We start from the raw sequence: 19,800 nt of genomic DNA on the forward strand, positions 1-19,800 counted from the left end.
CAGCCCAAACCGAGCATTAGTGAGCAGGTTATTGGTGAGTAAGTGCCACTTAACAGCAGTGTTGACGACTCCTTCCATCATTTTGTTGATGATTGAGAGTAGATGCTCATTTCTTACCAAGGCTTGCTGATGAGTGAGGAGTGGGAATTTCGGCTGATTTCCTTCCCTCTTCCTGCCTAAACCCAGGAACGTTGAAGCCAATTATAGGATCCCTACACCCACACTAGCTGTTATTTGCAATATGATTTCCTCCCTGCTCTTGTTATCCAAAATATATTTCAATCCCCAACACTGTACCTGGTTTACACATTTGTTGTAAAATAGGGAAGCATCTCCCTGCAGAGGAAATAGTGAAAAATGTACGAAAAGGAATAGAAGGATATGATAGGGTAAGATAAAATGAGTTGGAAGGAGGCTTGTGTGGAGCATAAACTGTAAATTCTATACTTTCATCATTCCTGTGCATAAGAATTGCTTTGCCATCTTTGCAAGACCCAAATTTGGGACTCAATTATTTGCTTTCCATTATGTGCCCTTTCATTATGGTCGATAGAGGAGGTTTTTCTGTATCTGCTTTTTGTTAAGCCCATGACTTGCTAACTGGGGCAGATTTTTGTGATGATACAATTAGCATTATCGCTCCTGAACTGGGGAAGGGGAAAAATATTCAATCAGGGTTCCCACTCGTGATTGTTATTCAGTGAATCCTGTTGGGAACTGCACCCGTATGGATGTCAGGATTTAGGGGATGCCCCCCCACAAAGATGACATCCAATTAATGGCCAAGATTGCTTATTTTCATTTACATATCATCTACCTCAGCAAACTCTCATCCTTGTCACCTACTGCATTATTTCTCAAATGTTGACTAGCTCCAGCCCATGCAGCATCAACGCATCCAGACTTCACAGCCCACGTCCTATTCTGCACTAAGTCCTGCTCACCTGTCACCCTGTCCTCACCGAACTCCATTGGTTTCTGATTCCTGCCCTCCCCCCCGCCAACACATGAATTTCAAAATCCTCTCCCAATCCACCAGTTTAACAGCAGATCTGGACTGGAAAATCAATGCTATTTCCAGGATTATCTGCAAGAAGTGATGTCAGATATTGAATACATCTGCACCATTAGTTATTAACTATAACTAACCTGTTAATTTAACTCCCTTACACTATTGAATTATTCCCAAACAGTTCACCAGATAATGTCATTAACATTTTGAGGACAAATATTCAAAACCAAAAATTAAACAAGGAAGCAAGCTAAGGGAAAAAAGGATGGTAAACTCAATTATAGCTTAAAGTAAATGTTTGATTTTAAAATGGTAGGATACTGAGAAGTGTAGAGGAACAGAGGGACCTTGGAGTGCATGTCCACAGATCCCTGAAGGTAGGACAGGTAGATAAGGTAGTTAAAAAGGCATACGGGATACTTTCCTTTATTAGCCGAGGCACAGAATATAAGAGCAGGGAGGTTATGCTAGAACTGTATAAAACACTAGTTAGGCCACAGCTAGAGTACTGCATACAGTTCTGGTCAACACATTACAGGAAAGATGTGATTGCACTAGAGAGGGTACAGAGGAGATTTACGTGGATGTTGCCAGGACTGAAGAATTTTAGCCATGTGGAAAGATTGGATAGGCTGGGGTTGTTTTCTTTGGAACAGAGGCGGCTAAGGGGAGATTTAATTGTGGTGTATAAAATTAAGAGGGGCCTAGATAGAGTGGATAAGAAGGACCTATTTCCCTTAGCAGAGAGGTCAATAACTGGGGGGGGGGGGGGGGCATAGATTTAAAGTGTTGGTAGAAGGATTAGAGGGGAGTTGAGGAGAAATTTTTTCACCCAGAGGGTGGTGGGGGTCTGGAACTCACTGCCTGAAAGGGTGGTAGAGGCAGAAACCCTCATCGCATTTAAAGGATATTTTGATGTGCACTTGAGGTGCCGTAACCTACGAGGCTACAGACCAAGAGCTGGAAAGTGGGATTCGGCTGGATAGCTCTTTTTCGGCCGGCACAGACATGATGGGACGAATGGCCTCCTGTGCCGTAAATTTCTATGAAGTAATGATTGGGAAACCCGAAACACAAGTAATGATAGAACACTGGATCACCATGGTTTCAACAATTGTATAATTCTGCACTTAGCTTCAGAAGCTTCTGTAACCATGGTTTCAGTAATTGTTTACATTGGTGATAAACAGGAACATCAAAAGTGAGAACCGATGCAATCCGGCTAAAATATTAGGCAACACCACAGACAAGAAAGAAGACATTTTATCTATGAAGAGTGTAAACCTTGCACTGAATATGTGTTGCAACAGAAAATTTCTGCACACTTAAGAGTAGTGAACTTGTAAAATGAATTGCCATGAAGTGCAGTGAGCATATTTAAGAGGAAAATGGAGTGACTTCCTGCGTGAGGAGTAGAGGGATGCAGACATGGCGAGAGAAATGTCTGTCTGGAACAAAAGTCAAGACTTTACATACACTACCAATATTAACTGGGTGGGCTGAATAGCCTTTTATTTCTCATGTGCGTACTCATGTCAGCTTCTCATAAGATCCTCTTTGCCTTATAGAGGTAGGTGACTGCACCGAATTCATTAAAATATCCACTTGCAGCATCTAAACGTCACCGGCAAGTGTCCACAGAGGCTTTTCTTCCATTTGTTTGTATTTATTTTTTGCCCTCTTTTGAAGGTTTGAACTCTGTTGGGACATTGTTCCTTCCTCAGTTCTCCAGTGGCTTCAACTTATTGTTCTTCCAGTGTGAGTGTTGGCAAGCTGTTTGATTCTGGAAGGCATTACAGCAGAGCCCGATCCTTGCATTTACACAAGCACTTTCCAGTAGGATCTGGAACTTTGTCTGATAGTTCCCTTAGTGCAGGGGTAATTTTAAAACCCCTACTTTACATAATCAGAGATTGATCTCGGGACTTTACCCATCTGTACTATACGAGGCATGCTTCCCCCTGCCTCTGCCCACCAAAGAAGTGAGAGCGCTGAGGGAAGGTGTCTCTGACACTTGGCCACATTGAGTAGCACGTGCCCAGGTGACCATAGAATACGAGCGCATAAGGTCCACTAGTTTGAATTTTTATGGGAATTGGATATATAATTGAAAATGAAAAAATGCAGTGCTATGGGGAAAGAGCAGGGGACTAATTGGATAGCTCTTTCAAAGAGCCGGCAAAGGTAGGATGGCCTCCTTCTGTGCTGTAAGAGTGTGTGACCTGTGAGCACTGCAAAACACCATCTCTATAGTAGGCCCAAACTGGAGACTACTGATTTGATGTGGATTTAATTATTGAAGTTTTAGATAGGCCACACAGTATTTTATTAGTGGCACCATCCAGAAGGCTTCTTGAAGAATGACTAAGTATTTCTCAACCCTACAAGACAAATATTGCTCTCAAATGCAGAACTTCCTAGTGAACAGCAATTAACATTGAAAAATGAAAATGTCAAATTTTACATATACATCAGTGCTAATCTTCATGTGTCTTCTCTAATATAGAATCATAGAAGTTACAACATGGAAACAGGCCCTTCGGCCCAACATGTCCATGTCGCCCAGTTTATACCACTAAGCTAGTCCCAATTGCCTGCACTTGGCCCATATCCCTCTATACCCATCTTACCCATGTAACTGTCCAAATGCTTTTTAAAAGACAAAATTGTACCCGCCTCTACTACTGCCTCTGGCAGCTCGTTCCAGACACTCACCACCCTTTGAGTGAAAAAATTGCTCCTCTGGACCCTTTTGTATCTCTCCCCTCTCACCTTAAATCTATGCCCCCTACCTTTGGGAAAAGATTTTGACTATCTACCTTATCTATGCCCCTCATTATTTTATAGACTTCTATAAGATCACCCCTTAACCTCCTATATAGAGGCTATACACTAGTATATTCAATGCTCATAGACTCTTCACCTATTGCCATATGTTCTGGACTGTAACAACGTCAACTTCTGAATAAGGCCACAGATTTGTTTTGCTTGTCATTTGCCTCTCTCTCTCTCTCTGTGCTAGTTCAAGCCCTTCTTCTTGTTGCATTAATTTTCAGCATATCTTCAGCAGCATGAAAGCCCAAACATTACCGTTGGAAAGTCCCAATTTTCAGATCTGTGGAACGCTGGGCTGTTTAATATCGCTGGTGAATCATCTGTGATGTGGAAACACAAAATATAAGCGCGTAAACGCCCGATTCAACAGGAGAACCGCCCAGTACGTTAGCCCCAAGAGTTAATGGAAATCCAAGCAAGGGGGAAGGAAGTAACTTTTGAAAGAGTGAAGAGGGGGCGGGTCACTTCTTTTTTTGATTGACAGCGCGGTTACGCACGGTGCGTCTGACGTCACGTCGAGGCCGAAAAGATTGTGTGGGAATCGGGACGCCGCGCGCGCACAAACACAGGTAAAAAAAAATTATACAAACAAACAATAATAATAATAACCGAGAAAGCAATCCGGTTGAACGCTACATCAAGAACAAAAACACCCGCAGCTCGGCTTCAGTCGGTTCCCTTATTCACAGCGAATGAGGAGGGGGGGGGGGGGAGGGGAAGAGAAGAGGAGGAGGGGGGGGGGGGCAAACAAAATGGGGTCAAACTCGGCGAAAACGCGCAAGAAAAACAGAGTTGGAGCAGTCGTCGCGGCCTAGTGGGAAGGGTAAAGACTTCGGGTGGGGAGTGGATTTGACCCATGCGGCTACCTGCCTGAGGCGACTGTGTGCTTGTAATGGCACCCGGGAGAGGCGGGACGGCCCTAGTCCCATCTCGGTCTAGGGTTTGAAAGCGCCTTGTGAAAAGAGAGAGAGAGAGAGAGAAAGGGGGGGGGGGGGGGGCGGTTGAAAAAAAATTTTGCGGTTGTCGAAGGGTGTCCGTTGTCACGTGACGCGCGGCCGCCAGTCATGGAACGATGCCCGTCTCACGTGACAGACTCTCCACCAATGCGCGCTTTTGACGGGGAGGGAGGGAGGGGGGGTTGTTGTAAGTAAGGTTACGTCGACGAAATGATTCGCTTGCCCCCTTCACCGCCGCCACCACCACCACCTTTCCTCGAAACTGGCTGCAGCCGTCAAAAAAAAAATTATCGGAATGTTTTGAACGTTGGGTTTTTTTTTTGCATTTATGGCGGAGCTTACGACGTCACTTTTTTTTAAAAAAACGGGACGTCGCTATGACTCACACGAAGATGGCAGCCAATCGCAATGCGAATTTAACGTCACGTGGTGCGCGCGAACCAATGGGGAGAAGACATTTTACATCACGTGAACCGTTCTGACCAATCGGCGCAGCCAAGATGGCGGGTGGTATATAAGGTGTCGTCGGGGTGCCATTTGCGGAGCGGAGCCTTAGGTTCGGGTAGTCGCTTCGTGTCGGATTTAAGTAAAAAATCAAAACGAAACGGGGGAGGGAGGGTCAAGCGTTCGACCGAAAAACTCTTCCCAAACGCGCCGGGGACCCGGTTGCCGTTTTTCGATAGCGGGATTTGTAAGCGGCACCATGGAGCGCGAGAGCGGTTCCGCGGCCCCGGCAGGCCCGACGACACGGTGAGTGCCGGCCGGGGGCGGGGGCAAGGCCAAGCCGCGGGGGGGGGGGGGAGGGAATGAAGGAGAGGCCGGGGGGGGTGGGGGTGGAGGTGGAGATCGGCTTTTATTGTTATCGGCGCTTGAGCGGGAAACGGCTTCCTGACGCCATTTTGTGTATGTGTGTGTGTGTGAGGCCCAGAGCCGGGGCGGACTCAGAGCTCCGCTCAGCGGCCTTTTTTTTTCCACCAAAAACAAAACGCATCCTACACGTTCCACACAGCGGCGGCGCTTTAATATCGATCTCGGTGCGCGACTGGGATTGGCAGTGTGGTTGGTTTGAACGGTTAATAACGCAGCCTGGGAGTAGAGCCTGCCTCCTGAAAACTGCTCGTCCCTCGTCCCGTCCTTAGTGTGTGTGTGTGTGTGTATAATATATCTATATTTCGGTCTTGTAATACCGCCTGGCCCTTCTGGGTTTCGGTGTAATGATTGCAGCACCGGAATGGCAACAAAAAGCCAAGCGTGCGGTATTAATTTTGCACTGCGTGCTTGAGCTGAGAGTTATTGACGTGATTAAAGGGGATGTTTGATTCCCTCTGCGGCCTCCATGCCCTTTGTGTTTCTTGTGTGTTCTGATAAAAGATGGTGTAAAAATGCAAATATGTTCATAAAAGTTACTTCTTTTAAAAAAAACTTAATTTATTATTGATTATGTAGTTCGAATAAAAGCAAAAATCGCCGCTAAGACGAAATATGAAGTATGGCAAAATCAAACATTATTTCAGTATTTTGACGTTTCGCGTTCATGGAGGCTGCTGTAAGTTGCCTAAGGCGGGAGGTTATGGAGAAATTGCTTTGATTTGTTTACTTAAGATTATGGGTTCAGGTGCCGGCCATTTCAACAGGTTTAAGTGAATGTGCAGAAGTGCGAAGTTTATGGACCTGATCACATTTTTAAAATAGCTATCTTCTAGAGCAGCATGTAGGAAAGGTTTTCCCCCCCCCTCCGTCATGTTGCTAGGTAGTTCTGCAGTTGCAGGACGTCTCTGACACTGTTGACTAGTGACTCCAGAACATGGCACAGTCAACAGGAGTGCGATTGATGGTGCAATCATAGGAACAGGAGTAGGCCATTCAGCCCCTCCCCCATTCTATTAAATCATGGCTGAATTATACCTCAACACCATTTACCTGCCTTTGCTCTTTATTCCACACCTAACAAAAAATCTGTTGATCTCAATCTTGGGTCTGAGGGAGGCTCTACAACTGAAGCATCATTTCCTCACTTTTGTATTTCAATTCCCTTGAGATAAAGCCCAATGTTGCATTAGCCCATTTGATTATATTTCATACCTGAGCACTAGCTTTATGCATAAGGACACCTACATTCCTTCCCTCCTCTATAGCTTCTACTCCCTCACCATTAAGAAAATATTCTGATTTGTCTTTCTCTGATCTAAAGTGGGTGACCTCCTGCTTCCCCACATTGAACTCCATCTGCCGTGGTTTTCCCCGCTCACTATCTTTATCCACTTGCAACTTCCTGCTCCCATCTACGCAACTTACTTGGTCTCCTAACTGTCATCTGCAAACTGGGATATAAAATACTCCTCTTTCATCCGTCATTAATATGTATGATGAAAACCTGAGGCTCCAGTACAGATCCCTGGGGGACAACCCTTGTCACATTCTGCCAATCAGAGATCATTCCCTTTATCCCTGGTTTCTGTTTCATACCTCCCAACTAATTAGCAGCCATGTCACACTGTTACTTCCAATTTCCTGTGCTTTCATTTTTGCTAATCGCTTGTGTGATCCTTATCAAATGCCTTCTGGAAAACCATATAGACAACATCCATAGACACTCCCTTATCCAGTATTTATGGGGATTTGGGGCTCTGATTTGATATCACCCCCTCCACTCTGGCTTGTGGTTACATAAACTAGTTACATAACATTACAAACTGGGGTTAAAACAAGGTTATTATTGATCTTTAACCTAAGAGTGAACTAGTGCCATCACCCAATGCACTTTAAGGTTGTAATGCATTATGCTTGTGAATGCTTACACTGTCATACACAAAATTGCTTTTCCTGAACCTCGTATTTACTGTACCAGTGATTGGGAGGAAAAGGTTTTCTTATGTAAGTCCAAGGATTACGCTGAAAAAAAACCTGCCCTTTTATGTTGGGTTGCATCAAGGTTATGTTGTTTCTTGGTATATGAAACACAATTGTGTGTTTTTCTGTTCCAATTAACAATATTCAATATACATCATAGGGAATGTGGTTGTAATACAAGTCTTTTGATTTGGTACATATTGATTTCCAGGGTATTTAATGTAATAGTTCAATTATAATCAAACTCAAGATATTGAAGCACAGAGACAATTCAATGAATAGATATGTTAAATGATTTTTTTATCCAAATTTCACAACTTGCTATTATGTTGAATTTTGTTGGTGTTTAAGAACCTAAGAAAATGCAGTAATGCTTGTATTTAGCTGTTAAATATTTAGTCACAAGAAAGACTGAGCAGTACTAGACGGAAGGGTAATTTGAAAAAGCATTTCAGATTGGTTAGGGACATGTCTTTATTCTCTGGGTCTTCCTCTTAATACAGTTTTCTTAGAGCAAATGGGGTAGATTTTTGCTGTTGGAAAGTGTAATTTGAAGTGGCTTGTGGAGTTTAAATTGCTATTAAAAAGTTACTCATTGTATCATTTCACAATGGTTTTAAGAGACTTGAAATTCCACACATTGCAATTTTATTATGCAATAGGAAAACTGTGTAGTCCCAGGAAAATCTTGGCTGTTGTAGTTTTGGAGACCAATTATAATGAAGTTGGAGATCTGTTCGTTGTACCAACTGTGTTGGCTGTTTGGCATTAAGTCCGTGCTAGATGTTTTTTTTAACTGTACAAAACAAGGAAACATATATTTTGTATATATAGTACACTAAAATAACAGGGAATTACCATGATGGTGCAGTGGGTTAGAAAATTGATCTTTCACCTTAATAAACATAGTTTGAAATCTGATCCCGATCAATGGAATCGCTGCCTGTCTGAAGTGAAGACTGGGCAATTTAAAATAGTTCTGCAAGCCTAGAATGTACAAAGCTGTATTTCTCCAATAATTAGAACTCTTTCTCCTCTCTCTCTCTTTCCCCCCCCCCCCCCCCCCCCCCCAAAAAACAAAAGTCACGGGTGACTGTAAAATGTTTATAATATCAGATTATTCCAGAAATTGTGCCTAGGTTACATTTGGTATTGTTTTTTAGGTAATTAGGAGTTTGAACTTGTTTCCTAGGCTGAAATTTAGAAACAGATAATAACCATTCAGATGTGTAAGCGGCGTCCCTTGTGTCTTTTGGGGATACATATTCCCTGTTGTTGATACTCGTTGTCTCAGGGCGAGTGCTGTATACAGACATACACGAGCAGTTTCCCTTACTAATCTTTCCTGTATTTCTGATATCTAGCTATTGGGATTTATGTTCGGGAAAAGTGTAGTTATGGATTCAAATAGTTAGCACCAGAAATCTATGAATATTTTTAATGTCTGTGCTCCCTAGAAATCAATATGATGGAATTAAACTGCAGACTAACATTTTTATTGGCATGTTGGTTTACATGGATTACTTCTGTGTTGTTCCCCCACCCTTCCCCCTTTTGACAGCCATTTGATGAATTTATCAAGTTCAAAACAGTAAGATGCAGATTTTTTCTTAAGAAACGCTGTCTCTCCCGATGACTGCCCCAGGACTACCTTTCATTTACCTGTACATTTTATTGCAATTTAGTGATGGACAAGCTAAAAGCATGTTGGGGAACTTGGTTGCCATTTGGGCTAAGTTAATCAGGGGTACAATTTTTTTTGCTGAATTTACCAATTTTTCGTATGCAATATAATCAAGTATGTTTGAGACATTCTTTAAGGTATAGGTCCATCCAGGCATGAGGAGAGGAAGGGAAAACTGAATATGTATGTAGTTTTTTTTTAAAAAAGCAAAACTAACAAAGCAGCCTACTTCAAGCAGTTTCCTCACATTGTGTGCTTGTATGGTTTTTTTTGCACTTGTATGGTGATTCTACACGGGAAATGTTAACATTTCTGAAACACCTGATAGAAACTAGGAAGTCTGTAGGGTAAAGATTTCTTCAGTGAAAACTGAAAATAGTTTAGGGGGATGGGAGGAAAGAAAGTGTCTGTTCACAACAATCTGATGGAAAACCTGCCAATTTTAGCTCTTAGTAAAATACAATGAACTGATTCTTTTACAAATGTGACAAATTATGCGTTATACTAATAAGACTTTATCTTTTTTTCTCTCCTGAATTTTTTTCCCACTCCTCCGGACATTGACTCTTTAATGGGGTATTGTTTCATGGGTGCTGCCACCCTCCACCTTGCAGACTTGGTCATGTCACTGTGATAGTGAGTGTTGGCAGACTGTTTGATCATGGGGAGGATCACAGTTAAGCCCAATCCTACCCTTGTCTGATCCCCACATGCGTTTCCAGCAGGCGTTGCTGGACTGTGATCAGGAGTGGGAATATTGGCAGATTTTATTTCTCTTCCCTGTCTCGGGGATACTGAACCCTCCTACAGAACCCGTGCCCCAGCTGGGATTAGCTAACAGCACAGTAATCAAACATGGGACCTTCCTGTATAGTTTAGCTACTTGCTGCCTTAACGAGCTGATGTAAGGAGTCGTACAACACCAGGTTGTAGTCCAACAGCTTTATTTGAAATCACAAGCTTTCGGAGCTTTCCTCCTTCGTCAAGAGGAGGAAAGCTCCGAAAGCTTGTGATTTCAAATAAAGCTGTTGGACTATAACTTGGTGTACGACTCCTTACATTTGTCCACCCCAGTCCATCACCGGCATCTCCACATCTTAACGTGCTGAGCCATTGAAAGAGCTAGTGCATTTTGTAAAACAAAGGGTGCATTAGTAAATCCTCACCAGTGCAGATTTGTCGGTTGAGTGAATCCCTGGCTGGAGAGTCTAGAACTAGGGGTCATAGTCTCAAGATAAGGGGTCGGCCATTTAGGACCGAGATGAGAGAAAATTTCCTCACTGAGGGTTGTGAATCTTTGGAATTCTCTAACCCAGAGGGCTGTGGATGCTCAGTCATTAAGTATATTCAAGGCTAAGATCGATAGATTTCTGAGACAGTAAGGGAATCAAGGGAAATGGGGATAGGGCGGGAAAGTGGAATTGAGGTCTAAGATCAGCCATGATCTTATTGAATGGCGGAGCAGATTCAAGGGGCTGTATGGCCTATTCCTGCTCCTATTATGTTATCTTAAAAACAGGCAATTAGACTCGAGTGTGTTTAATTTCTATTGGTTAGTGTTACTAGGATATTAGTGGAGTGTAACGGTGGTTGTGTGAAATCTTCGTGCAGCCTTGTTTTTCATTTAAGATTTCGCTGAAGTATATTGGTGATTGAATGAAATTTTCAAACCTACATTGAAAAAACACCCATCAGTACAGTTAAATTATAGATTTTGTTCTCCCAAACTTGGTTTTTGGCTGGAGAGTATTGTCAACGACTACGATAGTGGTAAGTATTGGTTGGAGTAATTAAAGGTAATTTAGTATCCCACAAGAAATTTACTGGCATTGGCTTCTAGTCGATTTTCCCCCCACCCCCTGTAGGGAACTGGCGCTGATGCTTTAAAGACTAGCGACTACATACGCTACGTTATAAGCAATGCAAATTGGTGCTTTTTTAAAAGAATTTTTAGTTTCTTAAGGTGATGGAAATTAATGCTATAGAATGCAACGCTGTGTTGATGGAGTGCTTCTGAGTGAGGTATAGTACAGCTCCCTACTTGAGTCTCTAAATACCACCTCTACAGCACCAATTTCCAGTTCTTTAGCGAGCCATCCATATAACTTTCCTGAAGGAGACTGAGAATTATTGCTGAATTTGGGGTGTTTTGTGCAGTCAGCTATTCCTGATTCAAAAATGGTTTTGACAGACAGATAGATTTTCACCGGATCTGGTCTAGATTTCAATCTGGACTCTGGTTATAGTGCTGTGCTTTCACCCATCACTGAGTTGCTTACAAGTTGAAATTTGTGGTTTAAAGTATAATGAATCTTACAGGGGCTGAATGAAATATGTATCAATATCAGGGTAGTCTGGTGAAGGTGTGCAGCTAATTGCGTTGGGCTTGGGAAAAGTCCTATTTGAGTTTTCTTGAATGTAGAACTGGATAAGAAATTGGATTAAAAAAATAAGAAACAGTATTTGTGTGCAGTTTGATATCGAACTGGGAAAGATGGTGAATGATGTACTGCAGAGTTTAGTGATCCCTTGTTATTTCTTAACTGTGTATGACCTGCGTGCAGAATTGTATATGTTAAATTTTCAGATGACACTAAAATAGAGTGCAGCAGGGTGGAGGATGTAGTTACGGTTTTGCAGAAGGATTTAGACCTGATAAGTGGAAAATGAAGTTTAATATGGACATATACAAAATATTACATATTGAAGGAGAGTGAGTCACAGGAGTCGAATTAGCACAGGAAGATTTTGAAAAAGGCCTGTGGATGATAGTCATCGTTTTCCATATTAAGACAATATAGAAAAATAATTAAAAAGCCAATAGGATATTACAATACAGAGTGTATGGACATATTTCACAATATTCTGTTTAAATTTTTTTACTGCACTTTAAAAGGGACAGCTATGTATTGCAAAAGGTACAGAGGAGAGCAGCAAGAATCTTGCCGCTGTGAAGAAGGATTAGAGAAGTTTTAACTCTGCAGTCTAGACAGAAGGTTAAGGGACAACTTCAATGAAGTATAAAATAAACGGTATAGGTAAAGGTGAACTAGTTATATTTCTGGAGAAAGTAAATTGGGTGATTGGGTAGGACAAGATCAACCGAGGAGCTAGGTTTGAGCATTATATGTATAAAAACATATTTCTCCCCCTCTTCTGCCCGTTCAGTTGGCCGGCTTATCGGTGGCAATTAGCTGACATTTACCTTTATTGCACTTCCAGCGATTTGATTGGTCTGTGTTAATCTGGTGAGTTTACTCTTCCAACAGCCTGGTCTAGGGGACCACTTGACCAATTGCTGCTTTCATTAATCTGTGGGAATTGTATTGTTGCTTGTTTTGCTACCAGCACTCTGGTCTGTAAGAGCCACAAGACCCATTCCTCTAGTTGTATGCAGCATTTCCAAGTCTATAAGAATGTTGCCAATAATTAATGACTAATAGCCTGGTTTTCCCGTAGCTACCTCCTGCAGTTATTTGTCATTTCTTTGCTTGAGTAATACCACAGGACTCACTAGTCTTACAAATTTCTGATACATTGCTTGCCTTTGGCAAGATCTTTGTCTTTTGTGCAGCTCGATGTTTTGCTCTGTGAATGTATTCTCGCAGACAGGTGCCTCTTTAATTTTTGCTATTGAGTTGTTATCTGTATATTAGTGACGCAAGACCTTTTGAATTTCTCTCTAGATGTTTTGGTTGTCTTTGGTAGTAAATAAACTGGAATTGTCCTTATGGATGGGGAAGGACACAGCATCAGGGTGTAATCCTCATGCTGTATATTGTGGGAATAGATGTCTTGGAGTTGTGGGTTAAGGAGAAGCATGAATTTTTTATGATGCATTGCATTCTCTGGAGGATACTTTGAAGCCATCTTTCCAATGTTTTAGTTTCTGTAGAATGCTTCTAAATTCAGCCTTTCTTGCCTCACTGGAGTAAAGGAAGGAAGCCAAGGTCAGATTGCACGTGGATGTGTGTGCAAAGCTAGTTTACATCTACAACCATTGTTTCAAACATGAGTTGTCTTAGGGTAAAAGGAGTGCTTCTGACATTTAAAAAGATGCCTGATAGAACTTTGGCATTAACAATGTCATGTATGAAATTTTCATAGTTCAATTCCTGAGTACATTTAAAGTATTTGCTCCTGATGCAGATACATAATACAGACTAAACAATTTTGTGTTAGTCTAATGGGGAGGTGAGTGTTCGTCACTTTAGAGGTTAGAGGTTTTAATAGCACTGATTGTTAAATATAGATAACATGCCATTCAGATGGTATAGAGGAAATTTGCCATTGTTATTCCAATTATAGCCATTTATATTAATTAAGACACGTCCCAACACAGGTTGAGGTTAGTTTTGCATTACAAATGGTGCTTCCGATTAGTCTGGTAAGCTGTAATTTACACTCCCTTTTTGGTAGGTGCATGGAAACATTGAAGGGGAAATGTCTACTAAATGCCTTGTAAACCTGAATGTTTTAATGGGAGAGATCCATATACTTGTGTCTTAGTTGTAATGCTTTGTTTTTAAAAACTTGATTAACTGCCCTGATATGAGTTTACCCAATGAGCAGTTGAGCCATACAGGCCAAGAAAGTCACAGGTTTGATTCCCAGGCAGTGCTGAGATAGCTAATCTTAGTATTGACATCACAGTTGGCATCAGCATTTCTGGGTTAGGAAGTGTAAAATTGGCCAGGGTCCTCACTCCTGACCACTATCCAGTGGCCCCTTTTAGAAGTTGTGCAAGGGTGGATGTCAAGTGATAACGCTCCTTATTGAGAGTCAAGTGAAGACTGATCACTCGACTGAGGCACAAGAAGGTGGCTAGCACCCATGGATCCATACCTCAGTAAGGAATTAACATCATCTAGAAAGGAGAAAATTAATGTTAATCTTTTCTGATTACAGGCAGCTAAGGAACAGGCACCTTTCTAGAATGCTCTCCTGATGTGACCAGAAGTTATGTTCTAGTAACACCAGAAATGTGGATTATTGGCCACAGCTCGTGATGTTGAACCAGAACTTTGAGATAGGGAAGACTTCCTTAACCTAACAAAATGCTCCTAGGCTATTTGTGACTAGCAGTTTTAAAGCATGAAACAAATTACAACAGGTGGCTAAAAAGCAACACAAAACATGTGTACTGGAATTTCTCTTCACATTTATGTTTAGAGGGCAATTTAGTAAAACACAATCCCCTGTAATGACCTCTGTACATGGTTGGAATTATACTTAAGAGCTGTGGCCCTGGTTCCTTTTTGACTGTAGTTGTTGACCGCAGAAAAAACAATGTGATAAAAGTATGGCTGGGTAATTGGAATTTCCTGGTCTTCACCTGAAATCTGGTGAAGATCTCTGGTTCACCGGTATGGCAGGTGGATGGACAAGATTGTTTTTGGATCCTAATTGATCAGCATTTATGCAGCATTACCAAAGACAATAAATTGTGGATGGCTAAGTAAGTAAACATACTATCTAGTGTGGTACTAAGCTATACCCACCAAGAGCCAAGTTCCTCTTCAGTGCTGAATTTGATGACTTCTGCTAGAACTGCTTCAATTGCCACAGCATCCTCTGATCAGGAAGGGGGAGAATCAGTCCGATTCCCACTTCTGATCATAGTCCAGTGACCTGTGTTGGAAAGTGTACATGTATGATGTCAAGTGAGGATTGGATGAGGTTAGCTTTAATGCCCTTATAGTTGAATAAACTTCTGACCCTCACTGTTTAGGTTTACAGAAGATGAAGAATGGCTACATGTCAGAGCTACTGGAGGTCACTTAGCACTTGTGAAAGTGTGAGTCAGCACCTTAAGGAGAAGAGGGGAGAAAATGGGGCCATTGTTGTGAGGAAATGGTGTCTTTAGAAATTCTCAATAGTAGGGAGAAGGGTATGACAAAGGTACCGTGGAGGACAGGCTAAAGTGAACTTTGATTATTGGTGTCCATGTTTATGCACCCGAAGGCTGCAGTATTATCACTTGGGTACACAATGTCTCAGTTGAATGCAAATGCTGTACAGAATTATTTGTTTCTTTTGGGACTTTGGAGTCTTTGATAAAGGCAGCTAGGATTGTATTATCAAGCCAGGCCCTGTCCAGTGCCAAATGGGGAAACTTACGAATGAGTCAACAGTAAATGTGGGTAGGTAGGTCAGTAATTATAAATGCAACAACTTACTGATAGTGTGGAAGTTAGAAAGGCTGATATTAGTAATTTTGGGATGAAAAAAGATAAATATAGGCAGATGTGGAGGTTGTTTTGGTATGTGTTCATAATATCAGCTTGTCCAGAAATCAGCTGCATAATTGCCAACATTCAATACATTTCCGATCTGTTTACAGTATCCATGTGCATTTAATTCACCTGGTTTGTAGAAAAGAAAGATGATGCTGCATAGCGAAGTTTCAATTGTTTACGTAGGGTGGGGGCGGTGGTGTTTGGTGCCATAGCTGAACACTATGCCCTTTGGAATGTCAGTTTAGATCCAGACTGCATTGCAAGACTGCAAGTCTGTCTGGGTGTAAGAGGTCCTTCATTTTGTAGAGGTAATGATATCCCTTACACTGGTTCACAATTTTTCATTTTAAAAAAAGTGATTTACAATCTCTTTAAGGCTCCTTCACAGCGTGGCACATTTATCTCAGCCACACAGAGCAGGAATGTTGCGGATTCTCAATCCAGTTTGTGTTGTAATAGCAGATGCTACAATCAGTTTCCTTGCCCTGGGTTAAGGAAGGGAAGAGTTGACTGATTCCTTGCTCCTGATCACTAACCAGTAACCCCTACTGAAAGCGTGTGTGTATGGCTGTCAGGTGCGGACAGTGTCCACAACAGATAAATACCTTTTCAGTTTTGAGAGTGCATATAATGTCATAGAGAATTACTTTTCCAGATGTCCTGTTTTTGCATATCGATGAATAGATGGAGTCACAGCCAGGTTTGAAGTATTTGCTACTGTGTTTATACTTTCATTTGAACTTTTTTAAGCCAGCCTAATTTTTAACATGATTATCATGTTGTGGTAGCATTTATAATTTTGGTTTCCTAAGGTACACACAAGTAATGGAAATGCATTGTCAAGAAGGTCTAATTTGTTAGAAAAACACTGCTCCCTATCAAATAAATGTGATGCAGTTTTTGTTTTGCTGTCAAAGGAATGAGCTGCTCTGTGAATAAGACTGTATATTTACAGAAAAGTGTTCCTCTAAAAATTTGTAAATGAAATGAGGGCAAAAATTGCAAAGTTTATCACTGAAATTCTCATCTTCATATTGACTGGCATTCACAAACTTTTTCTCTTTTTCATTTCAGTCAGTGCATTTGTACCTCCTGTTGCTCCATTCTCTAGTGCAGAGATATCTAAATGGTAATTGTTCCTCCTCTGTTCCCACTTCAATCCCAATTCCTGCTGCAAATTTTAAATATCATGTCTCTGTTTTGCTGTGCTGTTTCTTACTGTTCGCAACAACGTTCTTTTTGACCAGAGCTAAGTTTCCGACCCCCTGCACTCTCCACCACAAAGACTGCCTATTTATACTTCCGTAACATCATCTGCATCAGCCCATCTGCCGCTAAAATCCTCATCCATGTCTTTGTCACCTCCAGACTCGACTATTCCAATGTTCTAGCTGGTTTCCCATCCTCCACCTTCCATATACACCAGCTCATCCGGAACTCTGCTTGTACCAAGCCCTGCTCACTCATCACCCTGTCCTTGCTGACCTACATTGACTCCTGATCCCCCAATGCCTCAAATTTAAAATTCTCATCCTCGTGTTTAAATTGCTTCATGACCTCCCCTCGCGTCCATTTCCTCTTCCCCCCCCCCCCCCCCCCCCCCCCATATTGCTAACCTCCAGTGAGCCCCCACATGAACTCCCTTCTTCTAATTTCCACCCCCCCACCTTTGCCTTTCAGACTCCAAACTTGGAAATTCCCTCCTTATGCTGCTCTGCCTCTCCACGCTCTCATCCTTTAGGGTCCTCTTCAAAACCCACTTCTTTGACCAAGCTTTTGGTCACCCCTCCTAATATTTACTATATTTGTGATATTTTTGTCTGATTACACCTCTGTGAAGCAGCTTTGGATTTTTTTTTTGGTTACAGGCGCTAGTTATTTTAAATCAGCAATGAGCACTTGGACTGAAGTTAGCTGGGACACACATTTCTAGTTTTCTATGCAAGTTTATAAGGCCACCGGTTAAGTGTTTGGTTAGTGGTTTGATGTGAGTTCACTTTTCCAGTGTACCCATTTAGTCCTCAAAGCAGTTGATTTCCAGCTCAGGAGGTTCATGAGTTCAAATTGCATCTGTGTTTGATGTCCTGGCTTGCCTGTGCTCAATGTCTGAGCAAAAATAAATAATTCTAAGATTCTGAAACACTATTTGCTTTGGATAATTTGAATTTCTAGTCCCAAGTATGGTAGTATAAAGAATGATTATTTATTATACTGGGGCCATTTAAATGATCCAATTGTTGCATTGTATTCATTCAAGTGCTGTTAGTTTGGAAAGATATTGAAGGCATGTTAAGTGTAAAATTTTATGTTGCAACAGGGACAGATTTTGAAAATTAGCTGTGCACTCCCATGTAACATCAGTCAATATTACTAGGAACCTTTCTTGCTTCTATGAGGCAAAACTTTGAACATTGCAATAATTGTATTGTTTTGTGTAGCAATCTCTTGTGCTACGAGCTCGCCACAGGAATTCGAAACTCTTGTTTTGCAATTGTAGCTGTAAATTAGTTAACATTACATGGGTTTTGCACCTTCAGTCATTCCTATACAATCTGTACCATGACTAATTCTCAACTGGCATTATTTGACTCTGCACTTGCCCTGCTTTCTTTTCCTTTTCCCAATTTTCTCTCCACCTCTCCAAAAGATAATTAATTCTTGCTAGCCTTTCATGGGTGCTGCAGCTCACACCTGAAAAATGAACAATTTTTGTGGTATCAGAGCCCTGACTGCTGCCCCAGCAGAGATCAGTTAATGTAGCAGAGCCTGGAAATAGAACCTGAGACTACCACATCTCCAAAACTCAATACGACACAGGGCGGTGTATTTGCTCATTAGACTATTGGGGAAATATTGGCTACTGTCATATTTGACTTGGTATCATTCTTGCTTCTGAGTCAGGATGTTGTGGGTTCAAGCCCCACTTTAGGACTTGAGCACAGAATTTAGGCTGACACTTCATTGTATTTCTGAAGGAGTGCAGCGTTGTTGCAGGTGCACCGTTCCGGATGGCATTAAACTGAGGCCTACCCTCCCATTCAGTTGGATGTAAAAGACTCCATGGGTTATTCATAGAAGAGCAGGGAATTTTTCCAGGGTCTTGGTCAATTCATCCCTCAACCAACACCAAAGCAGATTAACTGGTCATTTATCTCATTTGCTGTTTGTGGGACCTTGTACAGAAGGCAGCTGCTGCGTTTTTCTATAAAACAGTGACTATACTATACTACAAATATAATTCATTGAATATAAAGTGTTTTGGGATGTCCTGAGGGCATAAAATGAACATTCCTTTTTCTTGTAGACTGCGTCATTTGACACAGGAAGAACAGTAGACACTGCTGCAGTGGGGTGTTTATTTTTGGTTGCCTTAATTTTAAGTCTTGTAGGCCAAGATTAATGCTGATGGTGTGCAGTGGTGTGTAATGCATAATGAATTGACCTAGTTGCACTCCTGGAAGTACTCGTCTCAGTAGAGTGAGTAATTTACATTGTGTTCATTTTTTGGCCTGAATAGAGTAGTATAGTGGCAGACCAAGTACGACTTCCATTAAAATAAACTGTTCTGTACAAATGAATTAAACATACTTGTGTGTAAAAACAGTATTGGAATGAAAAAGGACTAGTTGGGCACGTTTGGCTATGAATTGATGCCACGGTCAGACCCCATCTGTTCTTTAATTCTCCCATTCCCAACAGCCCCATCTGGCCTCTGGATTTATTCTTCTACAAAAATCTGTTGGGTTTGTTTTGAAATTATCTACAAGCTCACTACTCACGACATTGGGTGATATTAGTTTTGGAAAACTACTTAATAAGTATATATACAATGTTGCCTCTAGCCTTTTGTCAATTTTGAAAGTAGGTTCTCATTTTCATGTTAAGGAATGTACTAGCGTTTTAAAAACATATCTTGCTGTTTCCAATAAAGAGAACAATTTGTTGAGTTATGGTATATTCAAACTTACATTCAACATTTCATTCCAGGACCTTGAATTGTCTGCTTCTGATATTGCATCCAATAATGTTTATTATTGCCGTTTAATATAGTACACTTTTTAAAAAAGTGGTATACAATTGCTCTCCATAACTTTTTTAGACAATGTTCAGTAGATTTTTTCCTCCATTTTTCTATGGTAACCATTCTCTACTGAATACAGTTTACTTTTATTTCCTGATTTCTATCAATAGATAAATTAAAATTATAAACTATAATAAAAAGTC

The 19,800-nt window shown here is 41.3% G+C and overlaps 1 protein-coding gene across 5 annotated transcripts in view; it reads left to right on the forward strand.

Annotated features, from left to right (window-relative positions):
* The first annotated feature begins 4,360 nt into the window (after nucleotides 1–4,360).
* The window catches only part of brd4 (bromodomain containing 4), a 160,299-nt gene continuing 144,859 nt past the window's right edge, over nucleotides 4,361–19,800 (forward strand). For 3 of the 5 annotated variants that reach the window (XM_067973141.1, XM_067973140.1, XM_067973144.1), the window contains exon 1: nucleotides 5,178–5,553. Coding sequence is in view for 2 of the 5 variants with exons in the window: in XM_067973140.1 (XP_067829241.1) it covers nucleotides 5,507–5,553 (47 nt within the window). In the remaining 3 variants the exon portion in view is untranslated. Of the gene's footprint in view, nucleotides 4,417–5,177; nucleotides 5,554–19,800 lie in introns of those variants that run through there. The other 2 variants (XM_067973142.1, XM_067973143.1) reach the window with 1 other exon arrangement.

Source organism: Heptranchias perlo, chromosome 37, assembly GCF_035084215.1.
Source record: "Heptranchias perlo isolate sHepPer1 chromosome 37, sHepPer1.hap1, whole genome shotgun sequence".
NCBI lineage: Eukaryota > Metazoa > Chordata > Chondrichthyes > Hexanchiformes > Hexanchidae > Heptranchias > Heptranchias perlo.